At 50.4% G+C, this 12,195-nt stretch overlaps 1 protein-coding gene across 1 annotated transcript in view; it reads left to right on the forward strand.

Annotated features, from left to right (window-relative positions):
• CPSF3 (cleavage and polyadenylation specific factor 3) overlaps positions 1 to 12,195 on the forward strand; it is a 122,735-nt gene that overhangs the window by 106,987 nt on the left and 3,553 nt on the right. Inside the window, exons 16-17 of the mRNA XM_075341089.1 lie at positions 1,067 to 1,136; positions 8,785 to 8,881. Coding sequence (XP_075197204.1) covers positions 1,067 to 1,136; positions 8,785 to 8,881 — 167 coding nt within the window. The remainder of the gene's footprint in view (positions 1 to 1,066; positions 1,137 to 8,784; positions 8,882 to 12,195) is intronic.

A 12,195-nucleotide genomic window follows, 5' to 3' on the forward strand; every position in this document is an offset into this window, starting at 1 on the left:
ATGTTTATGCAAGGCGTGATACTAGCACTGTCATAAAGCACCATTACAGTATGAACAATCATCTGTGTTATGTTGGAGAGGCACAGACACATCATAGGCCCAAAGATCACAGTTTGGCATTTCTACACCGAACTGTAATGAAAGTGACACATTTGTTGCAAAAGAATTCAAAAGTTTTGGATTTCTTGTAAGTTGCAAGGCCAAAGCCTTAGGCTATGTGCCCACGGGGAAAGTGTCCTGCGGTTATATCCGCAGGAGCTCCCAGAAATCCGCAGCACAACTTTGTCTGTTTTCAATGCTGCAGTTGTATTGCGGAATGTCCTGCGGATATGGTGCGGGCATTCTGCATTGAGGATACAGTACTATGGCTTCAGCACTGCATCCTCAATGCAGAACATGTGCTGGAGTGATCGGGGAGTTCATACTTACCTCCTCCACGCAGAACTTCACTCTCCAGGCGTATCTGCACATTGCCGGAGAAGGTGGGCGGGCCTCAACTAGCTCTGGCTGTCACATGACCGGAGCTCGTGCAGGCCCCGCCCCCACCTCCTCCTTCCTGCTCCTGGCTCCTCCGCGCTCCTCTGCACCGGAGGAAGTGACTCCAGTGTCTGCTATCAAGGCAGGTAAGTATAGGATCGTGCGGAGAAATCCGCAGGAATAATTTACATGCTGCAGATTTTTCCGCAGGGAAATCCGCATTATTTCCGCTGTGGAAAAAAACGCAGTGTGGGCACAGCAGTTCCCAAATGCCATAGAAATGGCCGGGGACTCGCTGTACTGAATTTTCCGTAGCGTGGGCACATAGCCTTATGGACAAAGAGCTTTGTAAAATTAGTCGTGCTAGTACTGCCATTCCATTTCTTTTACTGCAACAACAGTCTGTGTCTAAAGAGCCAAGATTTAGGGTTGAAACGTCACATTGACTTTGCCAAAATAAAACCTTTTACATCATTTGGCCAGGTCCTTTACTACTATATACCAGTTGGGACCCCACTTCAGCACCCTGTTTTTAATTTTCCAAGAGTGCCGTACATCCCTCAAGATTGTATTATTATTTTTTCCCCAGCGGTGAGCGACAGAGCCAGTAAAGCAGTGGATCTGGAAGCGTACAAGAAGAGGCTGGAGATCATGCTGCAGTAAGTGTGGCAGGTTATGGAACCTTAGGAGTATTTGTTCATTCTGTATCTCTCCTGAGACTTGTTTTAATCTATGAATGATTGTCTAATAAAGCTCCCCGGACTACCGCATTATTCCCTCCAACTAATGCACGAAGATGTCTTTTATCTAATATTAACCCCTTCAGCCCCCAGGCGTTTTGCGTTTTTTTGTTTGTTTTTTTTCCCCTCTCTTTCTTCCAAGAGCCGTAACTTTTTTTATTTTACCGTCAATCTTCCCATACTAGGGCTCCTTTTTTTTTTTTCGGGACGAGTTGTAGTTTTAAATGAAACCATAAGGTTTACCATATAGTGTACTGGAAAACTGCAAAAAAAAGTGTGATGGCACAATAGTTTTTGGCAGGGCTGTGGAGTCGGTAAGCCAAACCTTCGACTCCGACTCCGACTCCTCAAATTCTCTTGCACCGACTCCGACTCCGGCTCCGACTCCGACTCCTACATATATTGCTTAGTTAGGTGAAAAATTTATTGTAGTACATGAATATGTGTATGTGAACATCAGACATTTAATAATTTTTATGATACGATAATCAAGATATTTGGATAGAACATAAAATATATTTATTGGAATACAACTTTAGAACACAAAAAACTGTAATAAATTGTAAATATGTAATACACTATGTAATATACAGTAGATTACATATATATCTTGTGTGTGTATATACACTGTGTGTATATATATATATATATATATATATATATATATATATATATATATATATATATATATATATATATATATATATATATAATTACATATTTACAATTTATTAGTTTTTTGTGTTCTAAAGTTGTATTCCAATAAATATTTTATGTTCTATCCAAATATCTTGATTATTGTATCATAAAAACAATTAAATGTCTGATGTTCACATTGTACTACAATAAATTTTTCACTTAAATATAAGCATTATACTAAATGTTATTATTTAGTAAAATATTCAGCACATTCTGCATTGCACTCCTGTCCCCAATTTATTATATATTTTAGGAGTCGGAGTCGGTGCATTTTATACCGACTCAGACTCCGACTCCACCAAAATGAGCTCCGACTCCGACTCCACGACTCCGACTCCACAGCCCTGGTTTTTGGGATACTTTATTCACCATGTTCACTATATGGTAAAACCGATGCATCAGTGTGATGCCTGAGGTCGGTGCGAGTTTGTAGACACCAAACACGAAAAGGTTTACTTGTATCTAAGGGGTTAAAAAAATTCAAAATTTTCTCCAAAAAAAAGTGGCGCACATTTTGTGCCCTTTTTCCCCGAAACCCGTAGCATTCTCATTTTTCGGGATCTATGGCTCAGTGGTGGCTTATTTTTTGCGTCTCAAGCTGAAGTTTTTAATGGTACCATTTTTGCGCAGGATGCTACGTGTTTGATCGCCTGCTATTGCATTTTGCGCAAAATTTGTGGCGTCTCGAAAAAAGTAATTTTGGCGTTTGGAATCTTTTTCTCTGCTATGCTGTTTACCGATCAGATTAATTATTTCTTTATCGTTCCTATGGGAGACCCAGACATTGGGTGTATAGCTTCTGCCTCCGGAGGACACACAAAGTACTACACTTAAAAGTGTAGCTCCTCCCTCTGAGCTTATACACCCCCTGGAGAACCAGATCTAGCCAGTTTATCGCTTTGTGTTCAGGAGGCATACATCCACACATGCATTCTCATCTGATTTTTTATTTTTGGAAAGAGTTTGAAGAAAAGCGGGTCCAAGCCTGGACCCCCGGCATGTCCCTTCTCACCCCACTGTGTCGGCGGTGCTGTTAAGGTTGATTCCCAGGCTGGAGCCTTACATGCCGTGCTCCTTCACCATCCCTCCGGGGCTCTGGCTTGAAGTGGGAGCCAGCACGGTTCTCCATGCTTGGCATGAGACCGGTCTCCATCCGCAGCCCTTCAGGATCCTGCTGGACCGGAGGACTCATCCCCAGAGACTTGGAACCCTGCGTCTCAGCAAGCTAAGTACCTGAGACGTTTATATGTGGGGGTCCCTTGTACTTTATTGTTGTGGGAGAGTGTGCTGAGTAATTTTTATGACATTTCCGGCAGGTTCTCTGGCTGTCGCCTGAGAACCGCGCCGATGGTGCCTTCGCGCCGGCCGCACCGCTCAAATTTAACCACTCCAGTTTTCAGGCCGCTGTGACCAAGCCCAGGGCCTGCCCTGACAAACGCTTCCCAAAGCGTGGTTCTGATGACCGTTTTCCCTTTCCACCTGAGGTGGTCAAGGAGTGGGCTCATTCACCAAAGGTAGACCCCCCGGTGTCTAGACTCTCAGCCCGGACCGTTGTATCAGTGGCTGATGGCACCTCGCTTAAGGATTCCACAGACCGCCAGGTTGACCTTCTGGCCAAATCTGTATATGAGGCGGCAGGGGCCTCGTTCTCCCCGACTTTTGCAGCAGTGTGGGCTCTCAAAGCCATCTCTGCTTCTCTGGAGGAGATGCATTCCCTCACTAAGGAATCTATGCCTGAGATGGTTGCCTTAACTTCCCAAGCTTCGGCTTTTTCATCCTATGCCATGTCTGCCATGCTGGAGGCTTCTCACCGCACTGCGGTGGCTTCGGCTAATTCCCTCGCTATCTGCAGGATCTTGTGGCTTCGAGAGTGGAAGGCAGATGCTTCTTCTAAGAAGTACCTTGCGGGGCTCCCTTTTGCTGGGTCCCGGCTGTTCGGAGAACAGCTGGATGAAATTATTAAGGAAGCTACTGGCGGGAAGAGTACTTCCATGCCACAAACCAAAACCAAGAAACCTGTCCAGGGTAGGAATCAGTCGAGGTTTCGTTCCTTTCGTTCCTCCAACTGGTCGTCCTCTAAGCCCTCGGCCTCGTCCACGAACACTGCCAAGGACCAAAAATCCAGCTGGCGCACAAAAGCGCGTCCACAGAAGACCGCAGGTGCTGCTGCCACTAAGGCAGCCTCCTCTTGACTATCTGTCCGCGCCAGCAACGTCCTTAGTCGGTGGCAGGCTCTCCCACTTTGGCGACGTGTGGTTTCAACACGTCTCCGATCAGTGGGTGCGGGATATCATCTCCCACGGCTACAGGATAGAATTCTCTTCCAGCCCGCCAAACAGATTTTTTCTGTCAACTCCCCCTTGCTCCAAGGCCGCCGCCTTCTCTCAGGCCGTGGCATCCCTGCAGGCCAACGGAGTAATTGTACCGGTTCCCGCCGGGGAACGGTTCAGAGGTTTCTACTCAAATCTCTTCCTAGTCCCCAAAAAGGACGGTTCCTTCCGGCCCATCCTGGATCTCAAGCTTCTCAACAAGCATGTTCAGGTGCGGCATTTTCACATGGAGTCTCTGCGGTCAGTCATTGCATCAATGACCCAAGGGGATTTCCTGGCATCCATCGACATCAGAGATGCCTATCTGCATGTGCCAATTGCCGTCTCACACCAGCGTTGGCTACGTTTTGCAATCGGAGAGGAACATTTCCAATTCGTGGCTCTCCCCTTCGGGTTAGCCACGGCCCCTCGAGTATTCACCAAGGTCATGGCAGCAGTGGTTGCGGTTCTGCACCTACAAGGGTTGGCAGTGATTCCTTACCTGGACGACCTTCTAGTCAAGGCTTCATCCAGCGCAGACGGTCAGCGGAGTGTCTCGCTCACTCTTGCCACTCTAGCCCAATTCGGGTGGATTGTCAATCTTCCCAAATCCACTCTGACTCCGACCCAGAGTCTCACGTACCTAGGGATGCAGTTCGAGACTCTGCAGGCACTTGTGAAGCTGCCCTTAGTCAAACAGCAGTCCCTCCAACTGGCGGTCCGCGCTCTGCTGAAGCCCCGCCGTTATTCCATCAGGCACCTGATGCAGGTGCTGGGTCAGATGGTGGCGTCAATGGAGGCTGTTCCCTTTGCCCAGTTTCATCTGCGTTCACTGCAGCTGGACATTCTCCGCTGTTGGGACAAGCGGCCTTCCTCCTTACACAGGTTAGTGGCTCTGTCGCCACAGACCAGGACCTCTCTTCAGTGGTGGCTTCGGCCCCTCTCTCTGTCTCAGGGGCGCTCCTTCCTGACCCCGTCCTGGGTGATTCTCACCACGGATGCCAGTCTATCCGGCTGGGGAGCGGTATGTCTCCACCACCGAGCGCAGGGCACTTGGACTCCGTCCGAGTCAGCCCTCTCGATCAATGTGCTGGAAACCAGAGCTGTGCTTCTAGCTCTCCTAGCCTTTCACCACCTGTTGGCGGGCAAGCACATCCGAGTCCAGTCAGACAACGCGACAGCAGTTGCCTACATCAATCACCAAGGCGGGACACGCAGCCGCCTGGCAATGTTGGAGGTACAACGCATCCTTCAATGGACGGAGGACTCCAAGTCCACCATATCCGCAGTCCACATCCCAGGCGTGGAAAACTGGGAAGCAGATTATCTCAGCCGTCAAACCGTGGACAGTGGCGTGTGGTCCCTGCATCCGGCAGTGTTTCAGTCAATCTGCCGCAAGTGGGGCACTCCGGATGTGGACCTAATGGCGTCCCGTCACAACAACAAGGTTCTGGTTTACGTGGCTCGCTCCCACGATCCTCAGGCCTTTGCCGCGGACGCTCTGGTTCAAGACTGGTCCCAGTTTCGTCTGTCCTACGTGTTTCCCCCTCTAGCTCTCTTGCCCAGAGTTCTGCGCAAGATCAGAATGGAGGGCCGTCGAGTCATTCTCATTGCTCCGGACTGGCCCAGGCGAGCTTGGTACCCAGACCTGCTCCATCTGTCCGTAGAGGGGCCGTGGCATCTTCCGGACTGTCCAGACCTTCTCTCACAAGGTCCGTTTTTCCGCCAGAATTCTGCGGCTCTCAGATTGACGGCGTGGCTCTTGAGTCCTGGATCTTGACGGCTTCTGGTATCCCCCCTGAAGTCATCTCCACTATGACTCGGGCCCGTAAGTCTTCCTCTGCCAAGATCTATCACAGGACTTGGAAGATTTTCCTGTCCTGGTGTCGCTCTTCCGGCCATTCTTCTTGGCCTTTTTCCTTGCCGACCCTTCTGTCTTTTCTACAGTCCGGTCTGCAGCTGGGATTGTCCCTCAACTCTCTCAAGGGACAAGTCTCGGCTCTGTCAGTGCTGTTCCAGCGGCATATCGCCCGGCTGGCTCAGGTCCGCACCTTCATGCAAGGTGCGTCTCACATCATTCCGCCTTACCGGCGGCCCTTGGATCCCTGGGACCTCAATTTGGTTCTCACGGCTTTGCAGAAACCCCCCTTTGAACCTCTTAGGGAGGTTTTTTTGTTTCGTCTTTCACAGAAAGTGGTCTTTCTAGTGGCCATAACTTCCCTCAGGAGAGTCTCTGATTTAGCTGCGCTCTCTTCGGAGTCACCTTTTTTGGTTTTTCATCAAGACAAGGTGGTTCTCCGTCCGACTCAGGACTTTCTCCCTAAGGTGGTTTCTCCTTTCCACCTTAACCAGGACATTACCCTACCTTCCTTTTGTCCGGCTCCTGTTCATTGCTTTGAAAAAGCGTTGCATACTCTGGATCTGGTGCGGGCGCTCCGGATCTGTGTGTCTCGCACCGCTGCTCTTAGGCGGTGCACCTCTCTTTTTGTGCTAACCACAGGTCGGCGTAAGGGCCTCTCTGCTTCTAAGCCGACCTTAGCCCGTTGGATCAAGTCCACCATTTCGGAGGCCTACCTGTGTTCTCAGGTGCCTCCCCCGCCGGGGATCAAGGCACACTCGACCAGAGCTGTCGGTGCCTCTTGGGCTTTCAGGCACCAGGCTACGGCTCAGCAAGTCTGTCAGGCTGCCACTTGGACTAGCCTGCATACCTTTTCAAAGCACTACAAAGTGCATGCTCATGCTTCGGCAGATGCGAGCTTGGGCAGACGCATCCTTCAGGCGGCTGTCGCCCACTTGTGAAGTTAGGCTCCGCCTACTTCTCAGTTTTTCTGTTTATTCCCACCCATGGACTGCTTTGAGACGTCCCAATGTCTGGGTCTCCCATAGGAACGATGAAGAAAAAGAGAATTTTGTTTACTTACCGTAAATTCTTTTTCTTATAGTTCCGTATTGGGAGACCCAGCTCCCTCCCTGTTGCCTGTTGGCAGTTTCTTGTTCCGCGTGTTATCACCGGCTGTTGTCGTAGACAGAGACTCAGATTGTTCCGGTTCTTGCTCTGTTTTATTTGTGGGTGGCTATTCTCCTTCAGCTTGTGCACTAAACTGGCTAGATCTGGTTCCCCAGGGGGTGTATAAGCTCAGAGGGAGGAGCTACACTTTTGAGTGTAGTACTTTGTGTGTCCTCCGGAGGCAGAAGCTATACACCCAATGTCTGGGTGTCCCAATACGGAACTATAAGAAAAAGAATTTACGGTAAGTAAACAAAATTCTCTTTTTTTATATTTTCATCGGGCATTTCTGAACGTGGCAATACCAATTCTGTGTATATTTTTTTAACCCATTAATTTTCAATGGGGCGAAAGGGGGGTGATTTGAACTTTTAGGTTTTATTTTTTTTTTTTTTAAACTTTTTTTTTAACTTTTTCATTTTTTATTTTACTAGCTCCCTTAAGGGATTATAACGATCAGCAATCTGATCGCTCTGCCATATCTCCAGATCACAGCTACAGAGCCGAGATCTGCAGATATGCTGCTTTACTCTCAATGCCAGCACTATGCCGAGATTGAGACAAAGTGACTCATGTTAGCTACAGCTGTCATCACATGCTACCATGGCAGCCACTGGAAGTCACGTGATCATGCACGTGACTTCCGGTGGGGGCAGCGGTAAGTAATCCTAATGGTGGCACGCATATACATCTCGCTGCCAGATTTTGGCAGCGAGACGTAAGGGGTTAATAGTCGCGGGTGGAATGCAATTCCACTCGCAACTAGCAGGCACATGTCAGCTGTTGAAATCATCTGATATGTGCGCGGATCGCCGTGGACTGCCCACGGCGATCATAGTGACACGATCCAGATGTACCCAGTATGCGTCATGAGTCGCTAAGGAGTTAAAGGGAATATGTCACCAGGTTTTTGCTATGTAATCTGAGAGCAGCATAATATAGAGAGAGACCCCGATTACAGCAATGTCACTGACTGGAATGTGCGTTGCACTTTCACTAAAATCAATGTTTTATCAGCAGGAGATTATCACTAGAGGACTAGGTGTCTTGTGCCTGCTGGTCCAAACCTACCCCCACCGTTGATTAGCAGCTGTGAATATACAGAGCACACAGAAAGCTGCCAATCAGTGGTGTGGGTGGGGTTATACAGGGCTCAGCAGTCTGAGCACTGCTAGATCTGCGGTAGAAGAAATAGAGATGTTATCAAAATGACAACAAGCGTATGAGCAAGTGACACATCGCTGGAATCGTGGTCTCTGACCCTATATCATGCTTATCTCAAAATACATTGCAACAACCTGCTGTCAGCTACCCTTTATTGTGACATGATTACAGATTATGGGCTCTTCTAGATTATTGGCTGCGGAGAAAATAAAGTCCATAATAAAATGTGCTATTAAAAGTTAATTATTTTCCCATCTAATTTGTTTTCTGTCAGACTCCACGTCCTCTTGCAGTATCAGTTTCCCGGTTATTGGATTATCACTATGTAAAACACTGTCTTATTAAATGCCAGCGCTGGGTTACGTCTCACGTGGTCGTCTTCCTACAGGGACATGTTTGGTGAGGAGTGTGTGACCAATGACAATGACACCACCATGACAGTCACCGTGGACGGGAAGTCGGCCAACTTGTCTTTGGAGACTCGGGTAAGTCAGATACTATCACTAGTCTGGGTATAAAAACCTTGGCCATAAATCCCCATTAGCCAGGCCTTATGATATAGGGGCATTTTCCAAAGCTTCTCATGATCCTTAAACCCTTTCTAACAGTAAGGGCTACTTTGCACACACAGATAAATCTTTGGCAGATCTGTGGTTGCAGTGAAATTGTGGACATATTATTCCATTTGTACACAGCCACAAACCTGGCACTGATTGTCCACAATTTCACTGCAACCACAGATCTGCCGCAGATTTATCTCTATGTGCAAAGTACCCCTTAGACTTGAGATTGAAAATATTTAAAGGGTATTTCTTTGTCGCTCCATTGGGAGACCCAGACAATTGGGTGTATAGCTACTGCCTCCGGAGGCCACACAAAGTATTACACTTAAAAGTGTAAACCCCTCCCCTCTGCTATACACCCTCCCGTGCATCACGGGCTCCTCAGTTTTTATGCTTTGTGCGAAGGAGGCACACATGCACGCATAGCTCCACATCTTAGTCAGCAGCAGCTGCTGACTATGTCGGATGGAAGAAAGGAGGGCCCATATTAGGGCCCCCAGCATGCTCCCTTCTCACCCCACTCTGGTCGGCGGTGTTGTTAAGGTTGAGGTACCCATTGCGGGTACAGAGGCTGGAGCCCACATGCTGTTTTCCTTCCCCATCCCTTTAGGGCTCTGGGTGAAGTGGGATCCTAATCGGTCTCCAGGCACAGGGGACCGTGCTCCCTCCGCAGCCCCTGGGGAATCTGCTGGACAGGAGCCGAGTATCGTCAGGGACAAGGCCCTGCTACTGTGAGGTACTCTGTGTCCCCGTGGGGACCGCGCATGGAGCGCTTGTGCCATACACACTGCAGCACTGCTGGGTGTGTTAGTGCGCCGGGGACTACCGCGCCGGCCGCGCTTATTTGCGGGCCGCGCTTATAAATGTAGTCCCCGGCTTTTGCGGCCTAGTATCGCATATTCCCGCCCACAGGCCTGCCAGTCAGGGGAAGGGCGGGACGCTGCACAGGACGTCAGCGCTGAGGGCTGGAGCATACTCTGTATCCTCCTCCCCCTCACTCAGCACAGTGGGGCACTAGATTCCCGCACTTTCTAGGGCACGCCCACGGCCCCCTCCTTCCCACAGAGCGCCGGCAGCCATTACTGTCAGCACTTCTGACGCTGGAGAGGAGAGACACCAGGGAGGCCCAGGCAGGGATTCTGGTGATCACACATATCTATATATATATATATATGCTTCTATGCTATACATGTATGGTCGCACTGTTGAATTTTGGCTACTCCAGGAGAAGCCTTACAGTCCTCCCGGGCACTGTTCAATCATTACCGCCCCCGGACCTGCCAGTCAGGGGGAAGGGCGGGACAGTCGGGCTGACGCCGACAGTGAGGGCCGGAGCACACTTCGCTGTCCTCCGCCCCCCTCACTATTCACGCTACGGCACTGATCCCCGCAAGGTACTCAGTGTCCCCTTAGGGACGGTGCAGAGAGCACCTTCGCCTCAGACTTGGCAACTACCGCGCCGACCGCGCCTGCTGGCCGGCTGCGGTCTGTAACTTTAGCTCCCGGCTTTTGCGGCCTAGCGCCTTAAACTCCCGCCCCTGGCCCTGCCAGTCAGGGGGAAGGGCGGGACGGTCAGTCGGAGGCTAGCAGTGACGGCGGGAGCACACTTGGCTGTTCTCCGCCTCCCTCACGTTTCACTCAGGGCACCAGATTCCCGCACTTTTGGGGTTACGCCCACGGCTCCCCCTTCCACTGTACGCCGACAGCCATGTTTTCAGCAGCACATACTGCTTCAGGGTCGGTACACCAGGGGGCTTCTTCTCGTTGCTGGGCCCCCTAGAGTGATGAACTGTATATGTGATGCACTGTATATATGGATATATAATGTTTGTATGCAGTTTCACAGTTCGGCGGTACATATGTATCCTCAGTGATTACTGTGAACATTGCTCGGGCCATGTGGCTCTCGCTCAGCCGGTGTCGGGGGCACTGTTGAGCTTCGCCGGCGTTCCCTGTCCAGGCGGCAGGGACAGAGTTACAGCTTGCTGAGAAACTCTCTGGGTCATTTTCACTATCCATGTCTCAGGCTATGGACAAATGGTCGGCTAAGAGACTAGGAGTTTGCAGTCCAGCCCGGCCCCTTACACAGGCCCCGGGCATTGCGGGATCGCCCCAGGCCTCTATCGGTCTGCGACGAAGCGTGTTCCTGGGGTGGCCTCTTGTTATTACGTGGTGAACTCCAGCACGAACCGCAGTCCCAGTCCGGCTAAGCAGCCTTGCTTGGAATCTTCCCCGACTTCTTCAAGGGTCTCAGCTTGAGGACCCTCTAGAGGATGGGGCGGAGGTCGCAACCCAGGACTCTGTCCGGACGTGGCTCTCAAGGCTTCACAGATACTGTCCAGAAGCACAGAACGCCTTATAACACACGTTGTCCCTTCCCCTCTGACGTTGTTCAGGTTTGGGCTCAGTGTCATAAAGTGCCCTCCAGTCTCTTGACCGGCGGCTAGATCTGTAGTAGCAATGGCTGGCGGGCCCACGCTCAAGAATACCACGGACAGACAGATAGAACTCCTAATGAGATCCATCTATGAAGCCATAGGCGCGTCCGTTGCCCCAGCCTTTGCAGGGGTGGGCACTCCAGGCTATTTCAGCTGCTCTGCTCAGATCAATGCGGTCATCCTGTGCTTCGCAATTAGCGTCTTTGACGTCTCAGGCGGTGGTATTTTCATCCTCCGCCGTGCACAGAGAACCTTTTCTGCATGGCGGTCCAGGTCAGGGGAGTGGTCCCCACATGTCCAAGAACGATGTAGGAGACATTCTGTCTTACGGTCACAGGATAGAGCTCAGTTCTCGTCCTCCGACTCGTTGCTTCAGAGCATCTCCGTCCCCCGAACGAGCCGATGCACGTTTCCAGGCGGTGAACACTCCGAAGGCAGGAGGAGTTGCGATCCTCGTTCCCATTCAAGAACGTAGTCGCGGCTTTTTACTCCAGCTTGTTTGTGGTACCAGATAGGACGGATCACTCCGCCCTGTTCTGGACTTCACACTGCTCAACGGACAGAGAACCTGACGGTTCCGGATGGAATCTCTCCGCTTGCCATCGCCTTTGATGGCCCAAGGAGGCTTCCTAGCATCAATCGACATCAGGGATGTTTATCTCCACGTGCCGATTGTACCAGAATATCAGCGCTTCCTGCGCTTCGCCATAGGGAACGAACACTTCTGTTCGTGGCACTAACTGCCGGCCTGGTGACAGCCCTACGGGCCTTCACCAAGGTCATGACAACGGTGGTAGC

This window comes from Anomaloglossus baeobatrachus, chromosome 3, assembly GCF_048569485.1.
Source record: "Anomaloglossus baeobatrachus isolate aAnoBae1 chromosome 3, aAnoBae1.hap1, whole genome shotgun sequence".
NCBI classification, from domain to species: Eukaryota; Metazoa; Chordata; class Amphibia; order Anura; family Aromobatidae; genus Anomaloglossus; species Anomaloglossus baeobatrachus.